This window comes from Zychaea mexicana, assembly GCF_025766255.1.
Source record: "Zychaea mexicana strain RSA 1403 chromosome Unknown BDB00scaffold_55, whole genome shotgun sequence".
Lineage (NCBI taxonomy): Eukaryota > Fungi > Mucoromycota > Mucoromycetes > Mucorales > Lichtheimiaceae > Zychaea > Zychaea mexicana.
In genome coordinates, this window is record NW_026516718.1 from 190,570 (window position 1) to 216,326 (window position 25,757).

General features: G+C 42.9%; 7 protein-coding genes across 7 annotated transcripts; 6 read left to right on the forward strand and 1 right to left on the reverse strand.

The window, feature by feature from the left end:
* Positions 1-1,162: 1,162 nt before the first annotated feature.
* On the forward strand, positions 1,163-2,415 carry BDB00DRAFT_732011 (major facilitator superfamily domain-containing protein; the record flags this gene model as incomplete). The annotated part of the gene is made up of 3 exons (XM_053118331.1): positions 1,163-1,654; positions 1,694-2,108; positions 2,192-2,415. Coding segments are annotated over 3 exons (1,131 nt in total), but the record flags the coding sequence as incomplete, so codon positions are not given.
* A 277-nt stretch (positions 2,416-2,692) lies between these two features.
* On the forward strand, positions 2,693-3,668 carry BDB00DRAFT_478101 (uncharacterized protein). The gene is made up of 4 exons (XM_053117535.1): positions 2,693-2,993; positions 3,074-3,271; positions 3,344-3,459; positions 3,537-3,668. Exons 1-4 carry the CDS (start codon positions 2,725-2,727, stop codon positions 3,623-3,625), a joined length of 672 nt encoding a protein of 223 aa, XP_052977977.1. The 5' UTR covers positions 2,693-2,724; the 3' UTR covers positions 3,626-3,668.
* Positions 3,669-6,001: 2,333 nt separating this feature from the next.
* Positions 6,002-7,818, forward strand: BDB00DRAFT_478152 (uncharacterized protein). Its single transcript, XM_053117536.1, has 3 exons — positions 6,002-6,584; positions 6,675-6,963; positions 7,036-7,818. Exons 1-3 carry the CDS (start codon positions 6,123-6,125, stop codon positions 7,353-7,355), a joined length of 1,071 nt encoding a protein of 356 aa, XP_052977978.1. The 5' UTR covers positions 6,002-6,122; the 3' UTR covers positions 7,356-7,818.
* Positions 7,819-7,950: 132 nt separating this feature from the next.
* On the forward strand, positions 7,951-11,416 carry BDB00DRAFT_766669 (Imidazoleglycerol-phosphate dehydratase-domain-containing protein; the record flags this gene model as incomplete). The annotated part of the gene is made up of 8 exons (XM_053119608.1): positions 7,951-8,079; positions 8,167-8,352; positions 8,448-8,632; positions 8,730-8,793; positions 10,121-10,462; positions 10,583-10,870; positions 11,005-11,128; positions 11,202-11,416. The coding sequence occupies 8 exons, from the start codon at positions 7,951-7,953 to the stop codon at positions 11,414-11,416; spliced, it is 1,533 nt and encodes a 510-aa protein (XP_052977979.1).
* Positions 11,417-14,577: 3,161 nt separating this feature from the next.
* On the reverse strand, positions 14,578-16,939 carry BDB00DRAFT_874094 (cytochrome P450; the record flags this gene model as incomplete). The annotated part of the gene is made up of 9 exons (XM_053127180.1): positions 14,578-14,760; positions 14,858-15,078; positions 15,152-15,400; positions 15,482-15,955; positions 16,051-16,103; positions 16,216-16,295; positions 16,390-16,460; positions 16,552-16,614; positions 16,732-16,939. The coding sequence occupies 9 exons, from the start codon at positions 16,937-16,939 to the stop codon at positions 14,578-14,580; spliced, it is 1,602 nt and encodes a 533-aa protein (XP_052977980.1).
* Positions 16,940-21,070: 4,131 nt separating this feature from the next.
* On the forward strand, positions 21,071-23,093 carry BDB00DRAFT_831828 (uncharacterized protein). The gene is made up of 4 exons (XM_053124158.1): positions 21,071-21,359; positions 21,448-22,640; positions 22,705-22,964; positions 23,048-23,093. Exons 1-3 carry the CDS (start codon positions 21,112-21,114, stop codon positions 22,773-22,775), a joined length of 1,512 nt encoding a protein of 503 aa, XP_052977981.1. The 5' UTR covers positions 21,071-21,111; the 3' UTR covers positions 22,776-22,964; positions 23,048-23,093.
* A 222-nt stretch (positions 23,094-23,315) lies between these two features.
* On the forward strand, positions 23,316-25,152 carry BDB00DRAFT_874096 (uncharacterized protein; the record flags this gene model as incomplete). Its single annotated transcript, XM_053127181.1, has 2 exons — positions 23,316-23,463; positions 23,537-25,152. The coding sequence occupies 2 exons, from the start codon at positions 23,316-23,318 to the stop codon at positions 25,150-25,152; spliced, it is 1,764 nt and encodes a 587-aa protein (XP_052977982.1).
* Positions 25,153-25,757: the final 605 nt, after the last annotated feature.

Here is a 25,757-nt window from a genome sequence, read left to right on the forward strand (position 1 = left end):
TTGCCTTAGCTACATTCGTGCAATTGAAATTTGTTCGTATTTCAAATGTAGTATGTGAGCGTGGCAAACACCCTAGCTCTTTATGCAAGAGGTACAGACGTGTATTATCTGTTTGTACTGGAGTTTCTTTGGATGTTACTAAGTGGTGATAAGAAAAGACAACATTTTTTCGGGTCAATGGAGCACAAAAAAGTACATATCGATTATCGTGCATGTACACCACCCTGGTATACTTCTGTTTCCATTTTAGTTGCTTATAAGAGCGAAAGAGCGCGCGTTTCTGGTTCTAAAATACCATAAGCGGTCATTACGGTTAGTAAAAGTTACACAAGATACAAGATGCAACCTTTTTTCCTATTATGCATGATACATACAGCTTAGAAATTATAGACTTGGGCATTTTCAATATATATCGTACCTTGAATGAAACATACAATTTGTAATATTTGTATATCTATGCTACTTCATCTTGTTAGTAGCGATACCGATTCTACTTACTCAGTCTATTAATACGTCTACTACCAACTGTACTTTCGCAGCTTTAGCGAGCGATGATTATAGAAACGGGCGCAATATTCCGGAATAATAAATCCAAAAAAGTGCATGGTGGTTGTGGAGAGATGAGAGTTATCAGATCAGATCGAATCTCAAGAAGGCGTGGTACTGTAAAGTAATATCGTCAAGCACTTTTTTCTCCGGCCTTCACCGCGCTCCTTATTCTTTTTGTGTCAATAAATGACAGATTACTCTCAGTAACCTTCTTATTACCCTCCTCGACCCAGACATACAGACCACAACAGAGTTTCATTGCAAGTAGCTGTCCAGTTCAACAAAGATGGCGCTTTCGGAAAAGACGATACAGGACCATGACAGCGATCTTTATACCACCAAGGAGCAAGCTACTGTAGCGGGAGAGCCCTACTACTATCCCGATGACATGGCCATGGCAGATCGCGACAGCAGCAGTGTAGCTATAGATGGTCAACAGCAGCAAGAGGCAAAGCCACGTAAATTTCTATGGATTGTTCCAATGCAATCGCACGTCCACCCTATCCAATTCTTCTTTTATCTCTTTTCCGTATTCACCTCACTAGCCGTTATTGTGTACTTTGCGGCTGCACAATCGTGGACACTTGCAACTTTACTCAAGGTCGACGACGACTCAGGCGATATTACTGGCTCGTTATCCATGTATTCCGAATTCGTATCTATGGTGGCTGTTGTATGCTGGGGAATTTTATCCGATCACTTTGAAAAACGAACGATCAACTCGGCTTCGATCGTCATTATGGGAGTCATCGTAATTGCCTACCCATACGCACCCAACGTTTATCCAACTCTTTTGCTCTTAAAATTTATCTACTCCATTGGAACAGCAGGCACGACGTGCATGATGGCAGCATTTATGCTCGATATTGTACATGGAGAACGTAGCGGAATGGTGTCTGGGTTGATCGGAACGTGCTCGGGTTTAGGCGCTATCTTCGCCGCATTTGTACTTTTTACGGTGCCGACACGAATGTCCCATCTGGTCGGTTCTCCCAATGATCCTCGACTTATTATCTATGGCTACGCCGTTATTGGAGCCGTCACCATTGCCCTTGGATTTATCTTTTGGTTCATTACACCCAAAAACGCCCCTGCTACTCCAACTGTAACTGATGCTACCATCCACCATAACAGCAGCAACAAGACAACACGATGGAGCACAGCGTACAATGACTTGCGACATGGTGTTCTCGCAGCAAAAGACCCACGTATTGCAATTGGCTATGCATCCAGCTTTTTCGCACGCGCTGACGAGGTTATTATATCCAATTTTATCTCCTTGTGGATACAGCAGTACTATATCGACACTGGCAAGTGTCAAGTTGGGCTTTATTGCCCTTACGCCTCATCGACCACGCATACCATGACCGGTATCGCTCAGTCAGTAGCCTTGGTCATCGCCCCATTTTTTGGTATCGGTAGTCAGTATTCGAAGGAGTGGTCTCTCATTGTCGCTGGTTGTATTGGTGTTGCTGGCTGTATTCCGTTTGCATTCTCGATCGATCCTACTGCCAATACGAGTCTGGCTTTTATTATTTTGCTAGCAATGGGCCAATATGGTAGGTACACATAGCAGTAATAGTAGTTTTGATATATTTGTAAAAGCCTTGATAACTAATTTTACGGTCCCGTGTATATGTAGGTATGATCACCGCGGGTATGAGTATGATCTCTCGGAAAACCGTCAAACCAGAATACCGTGGAGGCGTGGCAGGCATCTACTCTTTATGTGGCTGTATCGGTATCATCATCGTCTCTAAAGTTGGTGGCGTTCTCTTTGACGTATGGATGAAAGGTGCACCCTTTCTTTTGCTTGGTATCGGTCATGGCATTGTTTCCTTATTGGCTCTAGCTCACTTCCTCTATATGGTGGCGCAAAAGTATGTTTATGGCCACAAAGACGTTATTATATTCTCATAAACCTGAATTCTGACACACCCTAATATTATCAAATGTCCCTAAAGTCAATGTCATAACTTTTATGAATAAAAAATACTAGATTAATTAATTTACGCATGTTCAGTGTTTCTGACCCCATTGCTATGCTCTACAGTTCAATTTATCTAACATTACACTTTTCAGTGAAGGAGTGCCATTTATGGCAAGAGCTGTGCTCGAGTTCCGCTGAAGTTTACAAATAGTTGTTGGTTCAATTCTTTTCAATTTAAAGCAGCCATGAGCGATGGTTTTGATCAACCTAAGAAAACAAGGTTTCAGGAACAAGAACACGAGCACAATGAACATTTTGCATCAGAAGGCGATGACACGCGACCATCACTGCTAACATCGCGCTCAACGCCATCTCTTCCTGCACTCGTCAACTATGCACTTCTCGCTACAGCAAGTTTATCCAAACGTCCTGGTATACGCATGCAACGTGGATCAAGTCAACAATCTCGACCTGCAATAACACCATCGCCCAATATTGAAGAGAGGAGGAGCGCGCAAGTAGTCGTATTTACACCTCACAAATGTCAACGTGTCCTTGGTGCTTATATGTATATCGTTTTATCTTATAATTTAGTCCTGTCCAGAGACGGAATTCGTTCAGCAGTTTTCTTAGTACAAAATACGGGACCAAACGTAAAACAAGTACACCACCTAAGCCGGTGGATATATCGAAAACCATATCTGCAACCGGAGAATCAAGCGACCCAGCAGCGACAGCGAGTGACGATTCTACAAAGTTCCGTAAGGGTCATCGGCCACGGTCTTATTCCGAGTAAGTCAACATCGCATCCCGACCTTTCTCTTTATGATGTGATCTTATTTAACCAACTAATTATTGTAGCAGGATCCCAGCCGTATCTCATCCAATTGAACGAGCGCCACCAGTAGCTATTACTACCAAGACACCTATTTACGAGTACTATGGTTTTGTCATGTATCTTGCTTCGTTTGTTGCACTAGGTAAATATATAAAGGAAGAAAAGTGAGAACGTTATGCAAACATTACGGGTAAACTCAGATTGACCACAATTACACAGGCATCTATTTGATCTGGGCGTATGTACCCGATGAAATCCTACACAGTCTTGGAATTACCTATTATCCCAAAAGGTACATGTGCAAGTAGATTTTGTTTTTTAAGATACACCGTCATCTGATCCACGTTTCTACTTAGATACTGGGCACTGGCCATACCTGTATGGCTGATGACCCTCGTATGGTTTATATTCTTTTCCTTTATGAGCATCAATCTCATGAACACCGCACCGTTTGATTCGTATCATTGTCTCACAGGTACGTATGCCAAAGTGAAACTAGATTTACGTGCATCATTGGATTTAAATGACGAACATCAATAAATCAGATGAACACGCCAACGTCATGCGAATTGACAGCTGCCAGCACGAGGAAGAACGACCAGATGATTGGATGCCAGAATTACACGATATGCCAATAAGTATTGCGAATGCATTCCTGTATCCAACGCCTCATGGTGTGAAGAACGAGGACGATGGGCATGAGGAGTATAACATCAGTAGTGAGGATGGATCTTTGACGATACGCCGGAGGACTGTGGGAAAGCGGGCCGCATTATAGTTAACAGAACCGACTTGGAAATCTTTTTTTGTTCTTTCTGGTGACCTGGTATCTGGATGTGCGTGCGTAGATATACGTCAATTGTTGCAATTACGTGCTACATAGAACCGGATTCATTGCACATCAGTCAGGGTTCCCGTGCCACCTGTCCCTAGCAAGGTCGTTTCTTTCTCTGAGGGGATATATACATTGAGAGATACCGCTTCCTGGTGGAAGACTTGAAAAACAGCCTTCGTCGTTGCGTTATACATGCGGCGTTGTTATTGTTATTATTTTTGTCGTTATTTATACCATCAACAACGGGCAGCCTTGTCAATATTTTAAGGATGTACATCTAATAAAGTATAATTGTTTGCATCACATTGTTGAAACAAAATAAAAGCAAATTGGGGCTGGGGCACTGACCAGATCCTGATGGATAGTCTAGATCTTTCATATTTCTTCTCTATATTTTGAATGTTTGCATCAAAGACGATATATTAACATTATTGCTACCATTAGAAGCTTTAACTTTGATATGCAACTGAAAATGCCGTATGCCTCGCTATGCTTCCATATGCATGAATACAAAACAGTCAGATAACACTTTTCAACATTTAGGGTAAGATAACAAATTTCGGCCTGTGAACACAGGGATCAATATAATTGCTAAACGAGCTCGAGATGCTTTGTTTTACTTGGTAGCTTTATCAATTTAGGAAGGAAAACCTGTCTGTTTCGTGCTGCATCTATAATTATGTACATCATGTATCCACTATAATCTGTTTGATCACCTCTCTGTATGATGGCGATCATCGACAAAATAGGAGAATGAGGAGTAAAACTCATGTATGACCATGACAAGTATTTCTCTCTTATCAGCTTACATGTATGACAGTATACGTACGGCTTTTTCCATCAAGACAAATGGTGCTACGTGTGAACCTTGGAAAAAAGATAAGAGAAATTGTACTAGCTCTGATCAGATGAGCGCCAATACATCATCATCATCATCTCTCAGCTCAGACGTGCAGTCAAATATACCTATCACCTGACAGCAGTCTGTTGCTTTTAAAGGAAGAGTGGGCGACTTGCGTGGAAATCGTGCATGATGGGACGAACTGCATGAAAAAAATCCAAGGAAGGGATAGGAAAGGAGGGAAAAATGTTTATCAAGGATTGCTAACTTGTATCTTACACTCCTTCCTCATAAGGATGGGTGCAGACCGATACATCGGACAGCGCACTGCTAAGGGAGTGAAAGAGAGACACTTTTGCTGTTGTTTATACTCTTTATTGATAAGATGGGTGGGACCTATGAATGGGGACACTTTGAGAAAGAGATAACGATAATCTTTTGGCTCTGCACCACACAGGCCCTCACGACTGCATATTGCTATCGTCATTAGCCGGTCTAGCTTGCAACCATGATGCTAGTGCACACACAAATAAAGAGAGCGAAGCAGCCAGAGTCTGGGGGTGACCTGTGGGGTCAAGCGGGTTTGATAAGATTTGCTTTTTGGGTGCGTTATCGGAGCAACATGTGCTTAAAAGATAAGAACTTCCTTTTTGGAAAGTCCGATTCCGGGTATATACTATAGTTTTATTTATTCCCATTTGCAAAGCTGCATATAGGAAATAGCTTGATAAAAACGAAAGGGTGAAGGTCAAAACACGCCCCAGCCCTGTTGTATGCCTAGAGACATCACAAAAAATAACGGGACTTGGCGTGTATGGGGATCCTAGACAGTGGGGAGTGCTGTGGCAGGGTTGGGTTGGATTGGGTTGTTGCTGTTTCATCAAAGAGTAAACAAGGGCGCCCTTGGTTTCGGGCAATTAGGTGGAAAAGCAAGATAGGAGTTGGGTGGAAGCTTAGATAAGTGGAAAACGGGGGATTGCCGCATTTAGTGGAATCAAATCACATCGATCAGGACCCGAATAGACCTCGCGCTATTTTCGATATAAAAGGTGCAGTCTTTCATCTTGGAAACAAGCTTCTTTTTCTTCTATTCACTTATACTGCACATATCTTCTCTTATCACACAACCATGTCTGTCGTCTCCAACGCTGCTATCCTCAATAAGTACCTTGCTCTTGACCAAAAGGGCTCCGTCCAGGTCGAGTATGTCTGGATCGATGGTTTCAACCAGCTCCGTAGCAAGACCAAGACCGTGACCAAGGTCCCAAAGTCTGCTTCTGATCTCTCCGAATGGAACTTTGATGGCTCATCTACTGGCCAAGCCGAGGGCCATGATTCTGATGTCCTCATCCAGCCCGTTGCATTGTACGCCGACCCCTTCCGTGGTGGCGACAACAAGTTTGCCATCTGCGAGACCTTCAACCCTGATGGCACTCCCCACAAAACCAACTACCGCCACGCCTGCAAGAAGATCATGGAGGCTCACGCTGATGCCAAGCCTTGGTTCGGTATTGAGCAGGAATACATGCTCATGGATCCCCAGACTGAGAAGCCCTACGGCTGGCCCAAGCTCGGCTTCCCTGAACCTCAGGTTAGTTTTGATCTCAAGGAGGATATAATAAAAAGGAGGAGAATCAAACGCATCACATACTGAAAATTCGCAATGGTTTGGCGTATACAGGGCAAGTACTATTGTGGTGTTGGTGCTGGCAAGATTTTTGGTCGTGATATCGTCGAGGCTCACTACCGTGCCTGCTTGTACGCTGGCATCAATATCTCGGGCACAAACACTGAGGTTGCGCCCGGCCAGTTCGAATATCAAGTCGGTCCCTGCGAAGGTATCGATGGTGGTGACCAATTGTGGGCCGCCCGCTACTTGTTGGAGCGTGTTGCCGAAGACTTTGGCATTGCAGTGACCATCCACCCCAAGCCTGTCAAGGGTGACTGGAACGGCGCCGGTTGCCATACCAGTAAGTTTGTTTGTCATTAGTATTGGTACACAGGGATAAGAAAAACTCAACACAAACACGGTTTCTCCATAGACTTTTCCACCGAGGAAATGCGCAAGGAAGGCGGTATCGCTGCCATCGAAAAGGCAATCAAGAAGATGAGCTTGCGTCATATGGAGCACATTGCCGTGTACGGTGACGACAATGACCAGCGTTTGACTGGCCAACACGAGACCGGCCACATTGGTACCTTCAACTACGGTGTTGCCAACCGTGGCGCTTCCATCCGTATTCCTCGCCACGTCGGCAAGGAAGGCAAGGGCTATCTCGAGGACAGACGCCCTGCTTCAAACATTGACCCCTACCGCGTCACCGGCATCATTGTTGAGACTACTTTCTACCCCGATAACTGAAGTCTACTAATACAGTCTTCTCCCAACCCATCTAATCATATCATTCCAACAGAACATTTCCGTACCTCTTGATGTATCATATTCCCCTTATTTCTCACCTTCAAAATGCGTCTCTTTTTCTCCATTTTTCTACTTCTACATACTACCGAACCCAAAAAAAGCATATGCTGCCCGTAGATACTCCACACGTATACGAAATATATCAGGCTATTCAGTTTGGCTCCCTCTTATCAGTATCATTTTATAGTCCTAGAAAGCTGTGTAGTACAAACACCGACTACTGGTGGAGCATCCTTATCTTGGAGCGCAATACAATATGTACATAATACCTGGCATGAAAGATATGCAAGAGCGTCGTATACAGTAGAAGATTACCGTCAATGGTTGCTCTGGACTGCTCTTTGCACAAAAAGAAAAAATATAAACTTGGCATAAGCCAATTAACTCATGTTTCATTGATATTACATACAGCAGCCTTCAACAGAATCGGAGTATGACTCACAATCTCGGATTGGTTTACCTGGCTTGACCAAAAAAAAAAAATATCACACACTACATACAACCTTTTTTAATATTTCTAAAACTAAACATACCAATGGCAGAAGCACGTACAGCAACCGTTAACCGAAAAACAAACGAGACCGACATTCAGCTGGACATTAATCTCGATGCCAGTCTCGATCAGCAGATCCACATTGACACTGGCATTGGCTTCCTTGATCATGTAAGCGACAGCCAAAAGGCTACGATCTCCTTGGTGACGAGGTAGAAGTGCAGCGGTTTCTCCTAGTTGCTAATATGTGTGGATAAGATGTATCATGCTCTTGCAAAACACGGTGGTTGGTCGTTGACTCTCAAGTGTAAAGGTGATCTACACATCGACGACCATCACACAGCTGAAGATACGGGCATCGCCCTCGGTATGGCGTTCAAGCAGGCTCTCGGTACGCCACGGGGCATCAGACGATTCGGTTCGGCTTTCTGCCCTCTTGACGAGGTATGAACAGTGGATCAAGGAGACATATCACAAGAAGATAAAGATCAAGTCGAGGATGATCATGTGGGAGACTCATAGAAATGTTTTAAAATTAGGCACTTTCACGATCTGTGGTCGATATTTCCGGACGCCCGTTCGCTGATATCAACCTGGATTTGAAGCGCGAAATGATCGGCACGCTGTCAACCGAAATGATTCCTCACGTTTTGCTTTCGTTTGCGTTTGCTGCAGGCATTACCCTTCATGTGGATGTATTGAAGGGCACCAACGACCATCACAAGTAAAGTGTTGTTCGTTCTTGGCGGGGTCATTAAGGGAAGAAGGCAGAAAAGAGTGGTTTCGGAATAAGTGACTAAATTTAGCTTGTTTATCAAAAGGTCCGAGTCGGCCTTCAAGTCCCTGGCTGTGGCGATCAAGCAGGCTGTCGAAAGAACTGGGTACGTAGTAGCAGCTAGTATAGCATAGAGTGCCACCAAAGTATAAATATCTAACCTATCATCATCAATATAGCGGCAGTCAGGTCCCCTCCACCAAGGGCGTTATTTTTTAAATAAATAAAACAGTGTCTATTACTACATACCATCATCGCTGCTACGTTTACACACTTGTGCCACATCCTTTCAGAGCCATCAGCTTTTGAGGATAACTTATCTATTTTCCCAAGATACGATTTGGCTTAGACTACTGCCAATGCAATTAAATAATCCAATGACAAGGCGGCCATTGGGATTTCACACTCCATCAGGGACACCTGCCATGTTTGGAAATAAAAGTTTCTTGGATGCCAAGTGTAACAATCAGCTAGATCATGGGGAAGACCATCCGCCACAGCAAATTTGACATCGTCCAAGCTACTTTGCAAAGCACCTGAAGCTAGTGTTGCGAAGGTTAAAGAGGCAAATGCCCAGGATGAGACTTTACATTCAATAAATGAGGGTATTAAAAATATCCTGAGAACCAGTGATATAAATAGAAGCATACTTCTTGGACCTCTCTGTAACATCTATTCTCTAAATCAAGTCCCTATTTTATTTACCGATTCCTGTCTAGCTTTGAGGATCCTCACAGCACTTTGATCCGAGACGCAGCGGGCCCGCAGTGATGATATGTGTCGGTGCTCTGGCATGGTCGTAGTATCTAGTGCTCGAACGAGCCGACCATCAGTCAAACGAGTCGTTACAAGAAGTGTATTCCTCTGAACGTCCCGACGCTGCTTTGCTGACGGTGGTAGATTCCCCCGATAATAGAAAACGGAGCGATTGGGCAAGAATACGCGTTCAAGACACGTAATTCCCAAGTTGGTTTGGAGCAACCTGCATCGCCCTGTACATGTTGTAGTTGTTAGGTTTTAAAAAAATGGGGCAAGACATCAAGAAACTAGAATCAGAAAACCTCAGCTGAGAAACAAAAATGACCTAAAAAATTACGCAGAAGCCAAGAGTGAAAACGCGGCCTCGGCGCAAAAACTTCGCCCCAGCACCCCTTGCTCTTTTTCCCTTCCCGTCTCCCCCACATCTCTTTCACCTCCTACCGATGACTGACCTCAAGAGGAAAGAGGCTACGCTCACGAAACCTGCAAAGACTGGCGCCGCGCCGGAGACCATTTCGGAGCGCGTCCTGAATTTCGAACTAGGCAAGCACCATTGACACACTCCACACACTCAGAAGATTTTGGGACAGAGAAAAGAAAAGAGGAGGATGGCGAGAGTGCGGAAAAGAGAATAAAGAAAAAAAAACCACAGCAAGGTGCGCGTTTAAGCATGTCAAGAGGAGGCTAATCGTAGATTCGTTGTTGGGTTTTCTAGAAATAACTGGACTTATATCAGCTGTGGTTGTTCTCGGCCACTTTCTGCTAGAGTCGCCGTTAGCCAGCAAAAGTCTTATGCTTTCCTATAAGGTCGGACATGACGCGTACGACAAGGGCGTCGACGATTTCTACTTTGTGGGCTTCTGGGTGGTGGCGTTTACGTTTCTTAGAGCTAGTATCATGAAGTACATATATCATCCACTGGGCCGCTTAGTGGGTATCGCCCCCTTTGGCAAACGACAGCGATTCGCAGAGCAAGGTTTTGTGGTTACCTACTCAAGCTTATTTTGGACCCTTGGCATGGTATGCAAAATCGCTTATGAAACATATCTGGAGTGGAGTGGGGATGAGGGGGGGGATGCATATGGCTTTTGCAATGTTTGCTAACAAACGGATTACTTTTTTCACTGGGGATGACTGTAGTACATCATGTATAACAGTCCGTACTGGTTCGACACAACGCAATACTGGATCGACTATCCCCATATTTATTTGACTCGACTGACAAAGTACTACTATCTGATGCAGCTGGCGTTTTGGTTCCAGCAACTGTACGTCATCCACATCGAGAAGCGACGGAAAGACCACTACGCCATGTTATTCCACCATTTTATCACGATCACCTTGTTGGTGTCGAGCTACTATACCAATTTCACTCGCATCGGCAATGCGGTTTTGTGCTGTATGGACGTGTCTGATATCCTCTTAGCAGTAAGTGTTTGTGATAACGCTGGGTGTGGGAGGAGTGCGAATGACAAAAGGGAAACAAATTATGGAGAGTGTGAGAGATAGTACTTTTGTGCGTGTGTGTATGTACGGTTTTACTGATTAACTATACTTGCTAGTTTGCGAAACTTTTAAAATATTTGGGTTTTACCACCTTGTGTGACATAGCGTTCGCTACGTTTGCAATAGCATGGCCCGTGACACGTCATGGCTTCTTTACGGTGATTATATGGGCGACGCTAGGTATGACAAAGGGTTGGAGGAGTCGGGAATTCGTAGCTGGAACTGACAGGGTGGTCTATACATGTGTATATAGCCGATCCTCACAAGTACATGGATATGAAGTGGGAGCCTGAAAAGGGTAAATACTTTACTCCATTTACCCAGAAACTGTACCTGTTACTATTCCTGTTGCTGGATGTCATCATGATATACTGGTTCAGCATGATCGTCCGAATCGTTTTTCGGGTCATCCAGGGCAAGAACGCCGAGGATACCCGCAGTGACGACGAAGACGACGACGAAGAGTAAGTGCAATTTTCTTTTGCAATTGCACGTATTACCCCAGATTGGGATAACTGACTCCTTCTCTCCAAATTCTATAGGAATCCTGTAGATAACAAAAAGAATAAGTGAGCGGGTTAGTGGGGAGTAGGCAGGATCCCGACCTCCACGCCGCTTGTACCAGTAAAAAAAAGTTGCTTTCCTTCCCACTCTTGTTTTCCCGTTTATTGTTCATCCCACCATCTTCCGTTTTCATATATATTATATATATTTATCTTTAATCACAACTGCGCGTCATACCGCTGTTCTCCTATAGCCACTATATATCTTTACATACACTCAAAACACGTTTCTTTCTCTCCTGTTCCTTGTTTGGCCTCGTTATTGCCTGGCGCTAGCATCATCTTGCTTGCACGCCATAGTTGCTTGGATTGCTTAGAATGGATATAATATGATTATGTCATTGCTATTCAAACGGAGTGTTATACTCCATCGTAAACAAACACCGGCGGCTTCACCGGAGCTGTCACCGGAATGCTGTGTCTGTCTCGTACACCGAAACGCCCAAGCCCGCATGCACCCTTACCCCTTGCTGCACAGTAATGCATTTTATATCCCTCCTCTTACTCTGTGCTGTAGCAAGGGGTAAACATTCGGGCCGAATTCCAGAAAGCTTATCTCAAATTGGAGAGCTTTTGTTTTGACCAGTAGTGCTCTCTAACAGTTCATTAAAACACGCAGGTCGTACCTTATGCATCCTTCGTCCCTTTCCCTTCACAGCATCGGGTTATGTCGAGTAAAAAAAAAGAGTACATTTGGATAGTCAACAAGGGCAAAAGCGAGGTACCGAGGTGCCATCAGATTGTGATCACGCACAGCGTCATGAATAAAGTAAAGCTCTTGGAAACAATTCCAACGATGACCTCTTTATCAACAGGATTGAAAGAAGCACAGTCTGACTATCGGAAAAGCTGGAAATTGATTCCAAATTTCAATGTTATACGATACAGGAGGCGAGTATATCTTCAGCTTAATAGCTCAATCGCTATATACAATCCGAAAAGATGTTTTGATGGTTCGACCGTGAGCGGCTTCGAGGAAACAACATACCGCCGAGCTATATTAGCAGTTACAATTGCTTCTTAGCACAAGCTTATACATTGAGCGTGTCAACCTTATCACTCCCTTTAAAAAGTACGGCAACATTAAAGTCGACACGGCAATTTTTGATAAGGAGCATAAACCTCATTATCAGCATACTACTGGCACCCTGTCGATTAGCCACAAGTCCACAATATTAACTGATTTACTTTGAAGCTTTTTTTTCTCGCAACTTCACTACCGATGCTGTGGATAGAAACTTTCATCAAAATCAAGAGTGAGGATGTAAAGCATATATAATGAAGTCTCAAAAATGCTTCATCAAGAATCCAGTTCAACACTTCTTAACAGGATCGATTATACACTACGCAAAACACGTTCATTAAACATATGTTGTGAGAATTTTCTACTTGATATCTATCTCTATCGTTTTTTTTCTAGATAATGTTAAACCGTGGCACCATATAATGGTGAGGAGGACGGTGTATATGCGTATTTCAAAATTACTGTTAGATATCATTGACAGCACGTACATAACATCCAATAATCAATAGGAGCTATTATATACTTATTCAGCTCTTTTGGGGGCGTTTTCCCATTGAAAATTGACCCGTAAGTATAACAAAATTTATAATGATGAATAAAACTGGTTTTGATGAACGGAAGAGATGTTTCAATATTGATCTTCTTCGTTTATTTCCACTGCTTTTGACTGTCACCTTCTACAGTAATTTTTAATTAATACTATTGGCATTGTTCTTCTCTACATGGAAGGAAAAGAACCCCCTTTTGAGTTAAACTAGCAGAAGAATAATGAAGCATATTGAGTGGTGTACAGTAACAACATGGGATATCGGTAGAGATGTTTTTTACAAAGTCTTCTCTTCGGAGCTTCGCCGGAAACTATAAGTGGTGGAACTACCCTGCCCACTTTGTTTTGTTTCGAAGAGCATTATTTGTGATTATCATAGCTTTATAATATGTTTCTGTGGATAAGAGGCATGAATAGACCATACTGTCAAAAAGATTCCCGTAACTAGGGAGGTAGTATACTAAATAATTGCTACCGAGGAAAATACAGGTCGTGAACAATACATTAAGCTGGCAACGGATGATTCCGTCACAACAATGTCAGAACTCGTATTATTTGGCATTACAATACAGTAATATGTTTCCCACAGTTTGAGACATAAAACTTCCTTATGCAGCAGCAGTATTAGATATCTAAGACGACCCTTTTATCTTGTGCATGAATTAAATGCTGCATAATAGGCTTTTGGATACACAGTCTTTAAATCTATATGTTGATGCTATCTTAAATTGCTGTGTCGCTGTTGTATTTAGGAAGAAGATTCTTGCGGTTCAAGATTATAACTTATAATGACTTGCCAAGCGTCACTCAATAGACAAGCTCTGAGTAGCTATTATTATATTTTGCTCTTTGGTTATTGTTTAACGTTTTCGTAATCTTGAAGAACTTTACAAAACTATTACTGTACCATTAACTACTTTTGGAAGCAGGAACTTAAAATACTCTATGTGACACAATCATATACAGAGATGGTACATACTTTCAAGAATTGGGCGAGAAAGTGGCCTGATGAAGATTATGTGATGGTGGAACCAGCTCGTTGGAATCTTTGGTTATTTTAGGTTCAAATATTGATAAATTAAAAGACACCTTTCTTTTAATTTTTTCTTTAGAAACAAGTGCTTTACATGTGTAGCAGCTGTATGTTGTATAAAAGAAAGACAATATACAAAGCTGTTACACTTTTCCATAGACAGAGACTGATGGGATTATATATAAAAATACCGTTTTTCAGCTTACTTTAATTAATATCTGGTATCACATAGGTATTACTTTATTAAACAGATGACAAATGGCAGAACATTAAGTTATTTAAAAGGGAAAAATGACATACAATGATAATTGAAGTTGCTAAAAACTATATAAAATGCTGAGCAAAGGAATGAAAAAAGGAATGTGTACCAGTGCTTGTCGTCGTGTATTTTGGCAAGATAATAAGATCAGAGTTATCATGATAAATGAGGGTCTTGTATAATGGAAGCAACGCTCTAAATTTCTAAATCAGTGCATCAGTGCGCTCCAAAAAGCGAACATCATCAGTGGGTGGCTGCAGGACGAGACCAGCGTCGCGAGCACCATTAAGATCAGGAAGGACCGGGCTGCCTTTGGAATCCAAAACAGGAGCAATAACCGATCTAGCGATTACACGGACCATGACGTTATACATCTGAACTTCAGCCTACGTTGTAGTATCAAAAGATTCTAGAGTTAGTAGGTATTGTCACAAAGACAAGCAAGCTCCTAATCATCAGTAATAGCGTAATCTTTTAACGTACCAAATGAATACCAGGGCAAATTCGGCGGCCCCATCCAAAGTTGTAGTGGTCGCGGTTTTCGATACGCGAATTAGCAGAGGCGTACATGGTCTTGGTGTTGTTCATGAAACGGTCGGCAATGAACTTTTCGGGTTCAGGGTAAACTTCAGGATCCCAATGCATGGCATACATATTCGAAGCAAGAACAGTACCCTGTGGAATAAAGTAGCCACGGCACTCAACTAAAAGTACACCAATATGAGTATAAAAGACATGCGAAAGACTTCGCTAATAATGAGATGGTTGTAAACTTACGATCTTCGGTAGCTTCATGCAAGAGGCCAAAGGGAGTGGTGGGGCGGAAGCGTAAACATTCCTTCTGGACAGAGATGAGATATGGAAGTGAATCGCGCTCGTCAAAGTTGGGAAGGCGGTTGTGGACCTTGATAAAGGCATCTACTTCATCACGAAGCTTTTGCTGTACGTCAGGGTGATGGCACAAGATAACCATTGCCCACGATAAGGAGACTGCGATAGTATCGGCACCAGCAGCAATGATGTCATCTGATATTGATTATTGGTGTATACATGAGTGACTAATTTTTTAACAGGGTAGCTACAAATGTACACTGTAGTTTTACTTACTAATAGTAACAAGAATGGCATCTTCGTCGAGATCGAACTCTTCCTTGCACTCGTACAAAGACTTGACCAAGCAGTGAGCATCGCCTTCCAAAGATTCCTTTATCAAACGTCTGAACAAGGGATTGCGACGTTTCTCAATGAAATCCTTCATTCGACGCTCCTTGCGGTGAATCACGTCCAAGAAAGTGAGGATGGGCAAGAATGTGCTCATATCTTCGGCAGCACCAGCCCACTTCATGCCTTGGTCGACAATGCCGATGATATCCTGGAAAAGCGGGTCTTGTAAAGATGTAGCACGCTTTCCAAGAGATGTTGTCAGCACCACATTCATGGCGGCAGCTTGGAATGGCTTGATGACTTCAACATGACCGTTGGCAATAGTGGCGCTCAAAAGGTGCTTGACAATAAAGTCGGCTTCGTGATGAAGAATGGGAGAGAACTTGTCGACATTCTTGGGAGCCAAAATATCGAGCGCTATTATAACGAAAAGACACATATAATTGGTTCAGCTGACATACATTTATTGCTCACCTTATACTATGAAGAGCATTATATTAAAAAAAGCTTACCAGCCGTTCGGGTCTTCTTCCATCGCTTGCCGGGATTGGGAAAAGCAACACCTCTGAAAAATTTCACATGCAGAAGAAATATGAGCACAACAAATGTCATAAACATTGACACCGTGTTACTGACAGCTACCGTGCTTTCATAGCTACTTTCTCCCATGTACACACCTCTGGTTTATTGAGTAATAGTTATGTGTGTAAAGCTGGAAAGGTCGTCCCGATGTGATACTGCCCTTGGTCATGAAAATCTTATGATTCGGACATACAACAACAGTCAGTGCCACTGCATCACGGAAGTATCATAGTATCAAATTTTTTCTCACTCGCAGCTATATTACTTACCTCATGAGCTATAAGTGGGTCGCTAATCATCACCCAAGGTTGAACACCCATATAAATTCTCATAATAGGTCCTACAATCATTGGATTTAGTAAGATAAGGACTCGCTATATCTTATTCATTGCTTGCTCATAGAGAATGTAACAACCGCACAACTGCTTTACCATGTCTCTGTTGCATTTCAGTGATTTTAAGGGCAGGTACATCTCCCAGAGAAAGCAAGTGGCCTAGATGAAATTTTCATGTTATTATATAGCGACATGACCCTAATGATTAAAGTAAAGTGTTTTTCGCCCAGCAATAGAAGAGGTAGAGTCTGTTGTTAATGTCTTATGAATATTTACCAAAGTAAGGCAATCGTCCTTCAGCAACAGGAATCTCCTTGTAACCCTTGGGAGTGGCGCTGTTACTCTTGTTGGCAGTGGAGAGTGCATATACAGCCAAACCAGCAGCTGCAGCAATACTAACGACAGGTGCCCACTGTTCCTTTTGCAACGAGGCCAAACTCTCCATCGAAGAGAACGAAGACAGATCTAGGGATTGAAAGTTCATGGTTTTCGGCTGTTGTTCTTCTCTTTTAAATGAATGGTAGGTAGAAGAAAAGGATAAAGCTCGAGAAGAAGAGATGCTACTGAAAAACTGGATAATTATATATAAGCGTTTTCTTCTCTGCGAACGCGGAGCAAGCTAAGAAGTCCGTGAACTGTGACACCAATGGGTCAAGCTGGGGGTACCACACGTTTTGTGATTTCGATGAGCGAGAGAGTGAAAGAAAAGGTTATGGTCCGACTTGTGCATGTGTGTATGGCTGAACGAGTGGGTCCATGCTTATGTTCTTGATTATGTTTCTCCGTTTCACGACAACTTCATTAGAGCAGTAGATCTCCGACAATAGTAACCGAGAAAAGGAGACTCGAGAGCAACACGAGGCGGAGAAAAACGACCTGTTACCTTTCATTTGAGGGAGTGTGACACTGACCACCGCACACTACTAATGTACCTCGTTCTATCAGTTACATTTAATACTTCTTAAATAGCAAGATAAAGGGAGGGGAGGGCTAAGAGCACACAAGTGTTCACTGTTAACAATGAACCCAAAAGTCCTATACGACTGTCAACGATATCGAAGGTTGCCTTAGACTTGAGGGTGGGGACGTGTTACGATACTGATTACTGATGTGGAATTTTTTTTAGCGCTATAATATGTGTGGTACTTCAAAGCTGTACCGTGCGACGTTCTTTTCCTTACACTACAAGAAAAAGAGCTCTGTTGCGGTTCTTGGGGTGACGCTTGAGCGAATAGGAACTCATGATTTTCTTAATTACATTCTGTGAGGAGCGAATGGTTAGGCTGTATTCTATGTAATTACATCCTACAAAAACCAAAATGCGCTAGCCTCTTTTTTTTTCTTTGCTCAAACGATACGTTTAATCTACTAGCTTCAATACGTGAGTCGCTATGTCAGGCAAAAGGAACAGCAGTTAAAAGAAGAGAGGGAGACCTCCAAAAGCAAGGACTTTGTCGCCGACTGAAATGACCCTGTCATCGTCCGTGGTATGGATCGTCCTAGTCAAAATGTAAGCATGTTGTTTCAGCAAACTCGTCTAGCGATTTCACGCGAGCAAACGTTGAGAGCAAATGAAAAGAGGTACAGTAATATTTGATAATAAAACAAGGAAAAAACAAAAGACTTCTTTAACGATTTAACGATGAAATGATTGTGTTAAATAGCGTACTGCCGAACTGGCGAGTACAACCGCAGTAAAGAATTGGAACCAGATCGTGATAGCAATAGTAACAGCAACTATCGGGAAAGTCATGATTCGCAAATGATATAGATGACATTAATTGCTATTATTATGATGATGACAAAGAAGAAGAGACAGATTTTACCACGCCTTTGACGAAGTACTGGGAGGTCGATGTGTTGCAGTTGCGACTGACGGCACCAATGCAGCGAAAACAGAGAACAGTCCAGACTGTATCGAAAACAGTGTGGTATATGCGTAACTGAAGAAAGGCAGGGGTCAATATTAGGCACTCCAGGAACCACCAAAGTAGTATGGCTCTGGTACATTTTGGATATTCGAAAGTTGCCGTCTTGTGCACTAGTTCAAGAAGCGGATCCTAGTAAATTGTATCACCCGCCTGTGTTCCTTTGGTCTCCGTATCATCGAGTACCAATCAGTAAACTGCGGTGTCCGCATTGTGACTCGAACATTGAAGTGAAGAAATACAATAGACCAAGGCGCATAATGGGTGTGACAAAGTATAGCTGCCAAGAGACTGTGATTACTTCTCTCCGTTTCCAACTACATTCTTTAGCTTTTTCTGGATTTTGACGCCGCGCTATCAACGTACAGTGTCCCCCCGTTAATTTCAATGCCAATTTTCCGACTTTTGTGTGAAAATATGTGAAGGGGGGTGAACGTTAACGGATCCAATGTACATATTACAGCTTAAGTCCCAAAAACCACATATCATACAGGCACTTGGGATGCCGTGCATGCGTCATCATACTGTAAATACCTTCGCTGCGAGGCGGTTTCTTAAAATTATAGAGCGCAAACGCGTTCATAATACATTGTTGTGGTTAACCAAATTGTTACACTGCCTAAGACATCATACTAAAATATTAGGTTAAACATCAATGGCATACAAATATTCACTACGCAACTGGTTAGACAATATATTTAGGTTTATGTAAAAGCATGGGAACCTTCTACTCTAATGAAAATGCTCATGTAAACAGACAATGGTGATAAGCATATCAACAAGTAGCGCAACCACGCGCCAGCTAACGCCGGTGCTATACAATTGTTCATGATTTATATAGCAGCTTCTACACAAACTGTGATTATCTTTAATCAGTCTTGATAGTACAAAAGTTTATCTACCAGCCGGATCATTAGACATCGTCCTCTTAATAGGTAGAAAATAAAAGATTGCCGGAATATTGATGAAGACATATGGTTCCTACTGGGTTTGTCGCAAAATGCGTGCCTTGCGCGACAAACTGAAAACAAAGTCATTTTAACGGCAAGGTTGTTTTAATTCTTTTTGTTTTGGAACTGCCACACATCTCTTTGTTGCAACTTGTACTGTACTTACATATCACCCTTTTGTTCATTAATATTATCTAACCAATAGATTGCTTTTCTCACTTTCTGCACGACGCGGACAGGGACAAGACAAAACAAAACAAAGACAGAGCAGAGATAAGACTAGGAAAATACATGACAGAAAGACCCGACAAGAATGTGTTAGGTGCTTTCAGCAAGAACAGGACAAAACAAAAAAAACCAAGGTGGGAGACCAGATGATGAGGAAGGAATTAGAAACAAAATTCAAGAAACTAATTGACGCTTTAAACCTTTAATATTTAAGACTATGGTATATATACACCTCTGGCTATGGAAAATAACAAAGTGGATACATGGGAAGGTTGACATTAAGGTTGATAAGTCGGATAATGATGATTAACGATATTGATCTTGGAAATTTTGTATATGATTATATGATCATTATTTAGTACTAGGGTGAGCACATCAGAGCTCGAGGTATGTTCCTGACACGTCCATTAGCATAATTAAGCATAATCTCTATTTCTCTGAATAACCACATCAAGGGTTCAATCCCTTCTGCATCTTTGAAAATGAAATAAAGGACGGTGATTGTGAGAGAAGACAAAAAGAAATATGCCGGCTATATACCATCCAAAGAGTACATGCGCGGGGTATGCACAGCCATGATTGACATCAGTCGCCCCTTTTTCTGAAAGCTGATTGCCACAACTGATGGAGAACCTTGTATGGGTATCAATTTTTAAAAACATGGGCATTAATATCAACAAACAGCCCACATATGCGTCAATGTACTGTACACTGTAATTAATGAGTTTGGCGAAATACGACTGCTTCAGCTCACTCCAACGAATGCATTGGAACGTTTAGATAATACAGCTATCTCTGCCATTTAGACTATTAGTGTATGGTAGCAGCAGTACTAATTGAAAGAAAATTGCTCCTCAGTACGATGTAATCGTATGAAATCGTATAATGCTTTACCGTCATGCTCCAAAGAAGGTATCCTTTACTGATTATGTGAAAGGCGGTAAGACATTTTTGGTGTCACGAATCACATCATTACAGAACGGCGTACAGGATATACAAGTACCTCCACTTATTATCAGGAATGACCATCAACATCTACCGCTATTGACAACCCCAGACGGTTTTAAAGATGCTAATACAGGACTAAACGTATATAAAAATGCTATCAGAAATTACGCTGTTTAGAATAACAACGAACAATCTGCCGTTGGTAATACTAATAAATTGCTGACGAAAAAGGAATATTGTTGACGATGATCAGCTTATTTTCATAACTGCAAGACAATGCAGCTTCTACACTACAAATTATTGCCTGTGACGACGTGTTCTTATTAAACTTCTAAGAGTGTGTGCCGGTGTCACTCTTGGCTAATCAAGTGTCGTTTATCCTGTTTTTACATGTACCGAGGGTGCTGTTTACTTAACGACATGCAAATGACAGAGTGGCAAATGCAAGCTTACTTTTGCTTTTTTTGGAATGTTTGTTTCACTGCGCATTAAGTCGGATCTTTGATTTCCTGACAAAATGTACAGGTGCGCGCATCGCCGATGCTAAATGAGCTGTCCAACATGAAATAAGGTTCTCTCCTTCTTTTCTCTCCTTTCCCATCATGCTGCGGACCAACCGCCTCGTCTACTTCCTTGGTGTAGCATTCATACTATTCTTCCTCATATTCATAGTCTTCCCTTACCTGCAGCAGCCCACACCGTCTACTTACCTCGATGCACAACAAAAACCTGTCGTAGGAGACGAACAAGCACAAAGAGGTGCAGCACCACAACCTCCAGCAGCCGGCGGAAAAGGAGCAGGGCAGGTCCCAACTTTACCTTTACGATACCTCTCCTGGTTTCCACATGGGTAATCAATAAGAGACTATGTTCTACGCATACAGTTCAAAAACTAACTAATGAGAAAACTATGACTATATAAAATAATACAACCAAAGCGATTTCGCAGAGCAACATGAAGCATTCCGTAACGCCATTCGCATTGCCTACGACACCAAACGCATCATAATTGCCCCCATGCTTCGCCTTGGCCATCCATACCCATGGTTACCGTTTATTGAGCTCGCACGACGATACGAAGCGCAAGACAAAACTATTTTACGACGTGTATGCAGAACACACGATCCAGCAGAACAGTGGCGCACTGAACTGGAGGATTGCAAGACGATGAATGAATGGACCGAAATTCCCTGGTCTCTGATATTCGACTTGTCATCGCTCGAAGCAGAATTCGGTGTTCAGATCATTGAACGTACCCGCGACCACAATTGGGGCATGCAGGAGTCTGCGATTTTTAACGTCAACAACGTGGAGGTCGTAGATCCCATGAGCTTCGCCGCGAACGGCAGCAGTGTCGAGCATGGCGAACAAGTGATTCAGCCACCAGAGCCACTCACAAAACCGCTTAAAAAGTTCATGAAAGCGTCGCAACTGGCGAGCCTCGATGCTACCCTAGTCCAATTTGGCGCATTGTCCTCAGCCGCACGCTACAACACACGTAGCGGTAAGGGCCAGTCGGCTCTCCGTCGTGCACTCAACAAGAGACTGTTTGTCACACCAAACAATCTGTTACCAGTAACGCTGACTGCCAGTCAGATGGTGGAAGCGTTGGGTGGCAGGAATCGCTACAGCTCGCTCCATTTGAACTTGGCCAAATTTATCGCGTTAGACGCACGGATCGATTCAGCAGATGAAGCCTTACTATCTAATGTGGCACGCAAGGAGCTCATGAATGCAGTCGTGTTGGAGATCTTTGGCGATATTCCGATTAACCAGGCTGTATCTGCCGCCATGCCTATTCTCGAACCATCCCGTCTATCGGATCTGGTGGCAGGTCCACACGTCGATAGACGCGAACTGCTGGATGCATGTGTCGAGTACCGTCGAACATATGATAAACGTTATCCCATTTATTACATTGTCAACGATATTATACAAGATCCAATGACTCGACCCGACTTATTTGGCCCTCTGACGGAAACATTTCCCTGCATGTTCTCAAAGGCGGATATGTCTGAATGGGGTATAATTGATAAGGCATGGGCTGCTCGTGTTCCACAGTTGGCAGATCCAGATGTGGACTATGAAGCACTCCTTGCACCTGTGGTTGATATCCTTATGGCATCGAATGGTAAATACCATAGTCTCTCACCTTCAACCCATGACCTCTATTAATTCGATGCTTTCATTGTTAGCATATTCGTTTTTCGAATTACCACAAACACGATTAACAAGATTCATCTCATGGCAACCGAAACGTTCATGAAACAAATGAGGAAGGACAAATATAAATATATATGGATGGATACCTGCATGTAATTACATATTGGACAGATTTCAGAAAAGGACATTGTACATTATACTACGAAAAAAGGCGCTTAAGCTGTAATTGGCTGACTCTCATATAAATTTCAATGCACAATTTTGTTTCAAATCCAAGAAGCCTGCATAATAAGTATAGACCCACAACTTTTTTCTTTTTCAAATGCATACGCATTTGTTGTTTGCTCAACAGCTTTATTTTGTTTACATTTCTAGAAGTGGCAAGTAGTGTATGCCACATATGATACTGACGACCCATACTACTCGTGATATCTACAAAAGCTGTATGCTACAATGTCAAAGAAGAACAATAAGTGGGCCAAACCCATGTAAAGCAGGCTCATCAATATGATGTCATGAGTAATTTTTTGAACTTCGATGGGTTTGTTGCATTTACACCACTGTTTCTTTGTTTCTTCTTTTTTTGAATACATTGAACACTATGCTACCAAACTATCGTACATCTCGTATCCGTAATACAACAATGTCGCGACCGCCACCCCTTCGTCGTAGCTTTGTGTCATCCACTAACGGTGGAAGTGGTGGTGGCAAGGTTGTCGCTGTAGGAGCTGCCTTGCTAGCTGGCGCTGGATTAGCCTATTATCAAACACATAAGACAAAGGAAGAAGAGGGTTTGTATAGCATTTTTATATAGCCTTAACAGTTTATACATGAAGTTATTGACGTTGGATGAATAATAAATAGCAGTCGACTTTTACTACGGAAAAGCTCCTATGGAGAAATCGGCTCCAACTGTGACCCCAATCACGCAGGCGAACGCCAGAGGCAGCCAACATGACTGGCGCACGCACCAAGATGCGAGCGGCCATGCCCTAGCCGCCAAGGCACATTTGCGAAGCACGGCAACCGAATTGGGTCATGCAGCACAAGACACTCTAGGCGAAGCACAAACTGCTGCTGAACGCGAGCTGAAAGCAGGCCAGAATTATGTTGATCGCGTCAAAGTCGATACACGCCATAAATTAGACGATGTCGAAGCAAGTGCCGACAAGTTCCGTGCTGAGCACCACATGAAGAGCGGCGACCGCCCGCCTGATTCCGTGTTGCGTGATACTGCCTATAAATCTGACGCAGGTATTATTGCTGATGCACATGCTTGGTCGAACCCTGAAGCCCATTTAAAGTATCAAGAGGCCAAGCAGCGCGTCAATGACGAGAAAGACGAGCTGAAAAACAAATGGCAACAGACTAAGAAAGAAGCAGCTAACGAGTGGGAAAAGACCAAGGATGAAGCCTCGAATGAATGGCAGCAGGCAAAGCGAAACGTCAGCGCCACGACGAATGAACTTGGTTCGCAATGGGAGCAAACAAAACAAGATGCTAAAGGTGCTGCGGACGAGGCATCCGCACAGATTAATGCCAAAGCCAACGAGCTTGGATCACGCTGGGAGCAAACGAAGCAAGATGCTAAAGGCGCTGCAAATGAAGCATCGTATCAAGCAAACGCTAAAGCCAACGAGCTTGGATCACGCTGGGAGCAAACAAAGCAAGATGCCAAAGGAGCTGCGGATGAAGCTTCGACGCAAGCCAAAGCCAAGGCTGACGAAATTGGATCATCGTGGCAACGTACCAAGCAAGATGCACAGAACCTTGCGGATGATGTATCGTCACAGGCGAAAGCTGAAGCCAATCATTGGGACGCTTCATGGAAGAAGACAAAGCAAAATGCCCGTGAAACTGTGGACGATCTTTCTTCCGAAGCAGAAGCCAAAGCAAACCAACTTGGATCGTCTTGGGAACGTACAAAGCAGAATGCACAAGAGTATGCGGATGATGCCGCCGCTAAGCTTCAAGGTGGAGCTGACAGACTCGGTCAATCCTGGGAGCAAACCAAACAGGATGCTCGTTATAAGGCGGACGACCTAGAAGGACGTGCCAAAGCCGAAGCAAACAAGTTGAGCAATTCTTGGGACCGCGCCAAGCAGGATGCATGGGATACGGCTGAAGATATTGATAAACGCGTCAGAACTGAAGCAAACAAGTTGGGCAATTCTTGGGAACGCAACAAGCAGGATGCACGCGGTGCTGCTGGCGATTTTGGTGACCGTGCTAGAGCTAGGGGAGACGGAATTGGGAATTCATGGGACCGCACCAAGCAGCAGGAGACGCGCCTCACAGCCGACGATATCGTTGAACATGCTAGAGGTGAAGTAAACAGAGTTGGTGGTGCTGCCAGTCGTTTGGATGCGCATGCCAGAGCAGAAGCTAATAAGGTGGGAGCATACTGGGACCGTACCAAAGAAGAAGCTCGTAATGCAGCAAGTAGTCTAGGAAGACATGCTCGGGCTGAAGCTATGTAACAGACTTTAAGGAAAATAGCGAAGAAAGTACTCTATCACGCTTTCAGTAATACACATACTTTATATTATAGTTCAATACTGTCATTCACATCATTCTTTGCTTTCCACAGATTAAAATAAAGCTTAATTAGTTATCTGTTTTTTTATAAGTGCTTTGACGCGTATAGACGCATACTTATACTGCTAAGTATGCTACGTATTTACTGAGTAACTGTACTATAGGTAAAGAGGCTACACGGGCCATTGATTTGTAAATTAAGTACGACAATATTGATGCGCTTGTAGAATATTGAACGACGCAAAGGAGAGAGGACACTATCGAATCTCATTATAACATGCAATATGTTTAAGGATGATGAGCTGTTGGCTGTACAAGAGAGTTCACATCTGGAAGGCTTTTTGTTAACTTTGACTTTTGAAACGAGACTTAACACGTAAGAAATATCTTAAATATACACAATTCCATAAAGGGGCAAGCGCATCCGCCACATGAAACTTATAACGTAAGCGCAAAATTTATGCAAACGTTTTTCCGGTGACACAGCATTACACCCTCATACTGTTCCTGACAACAAACAATAGAAAACTCAAAAGTATGAGAGATA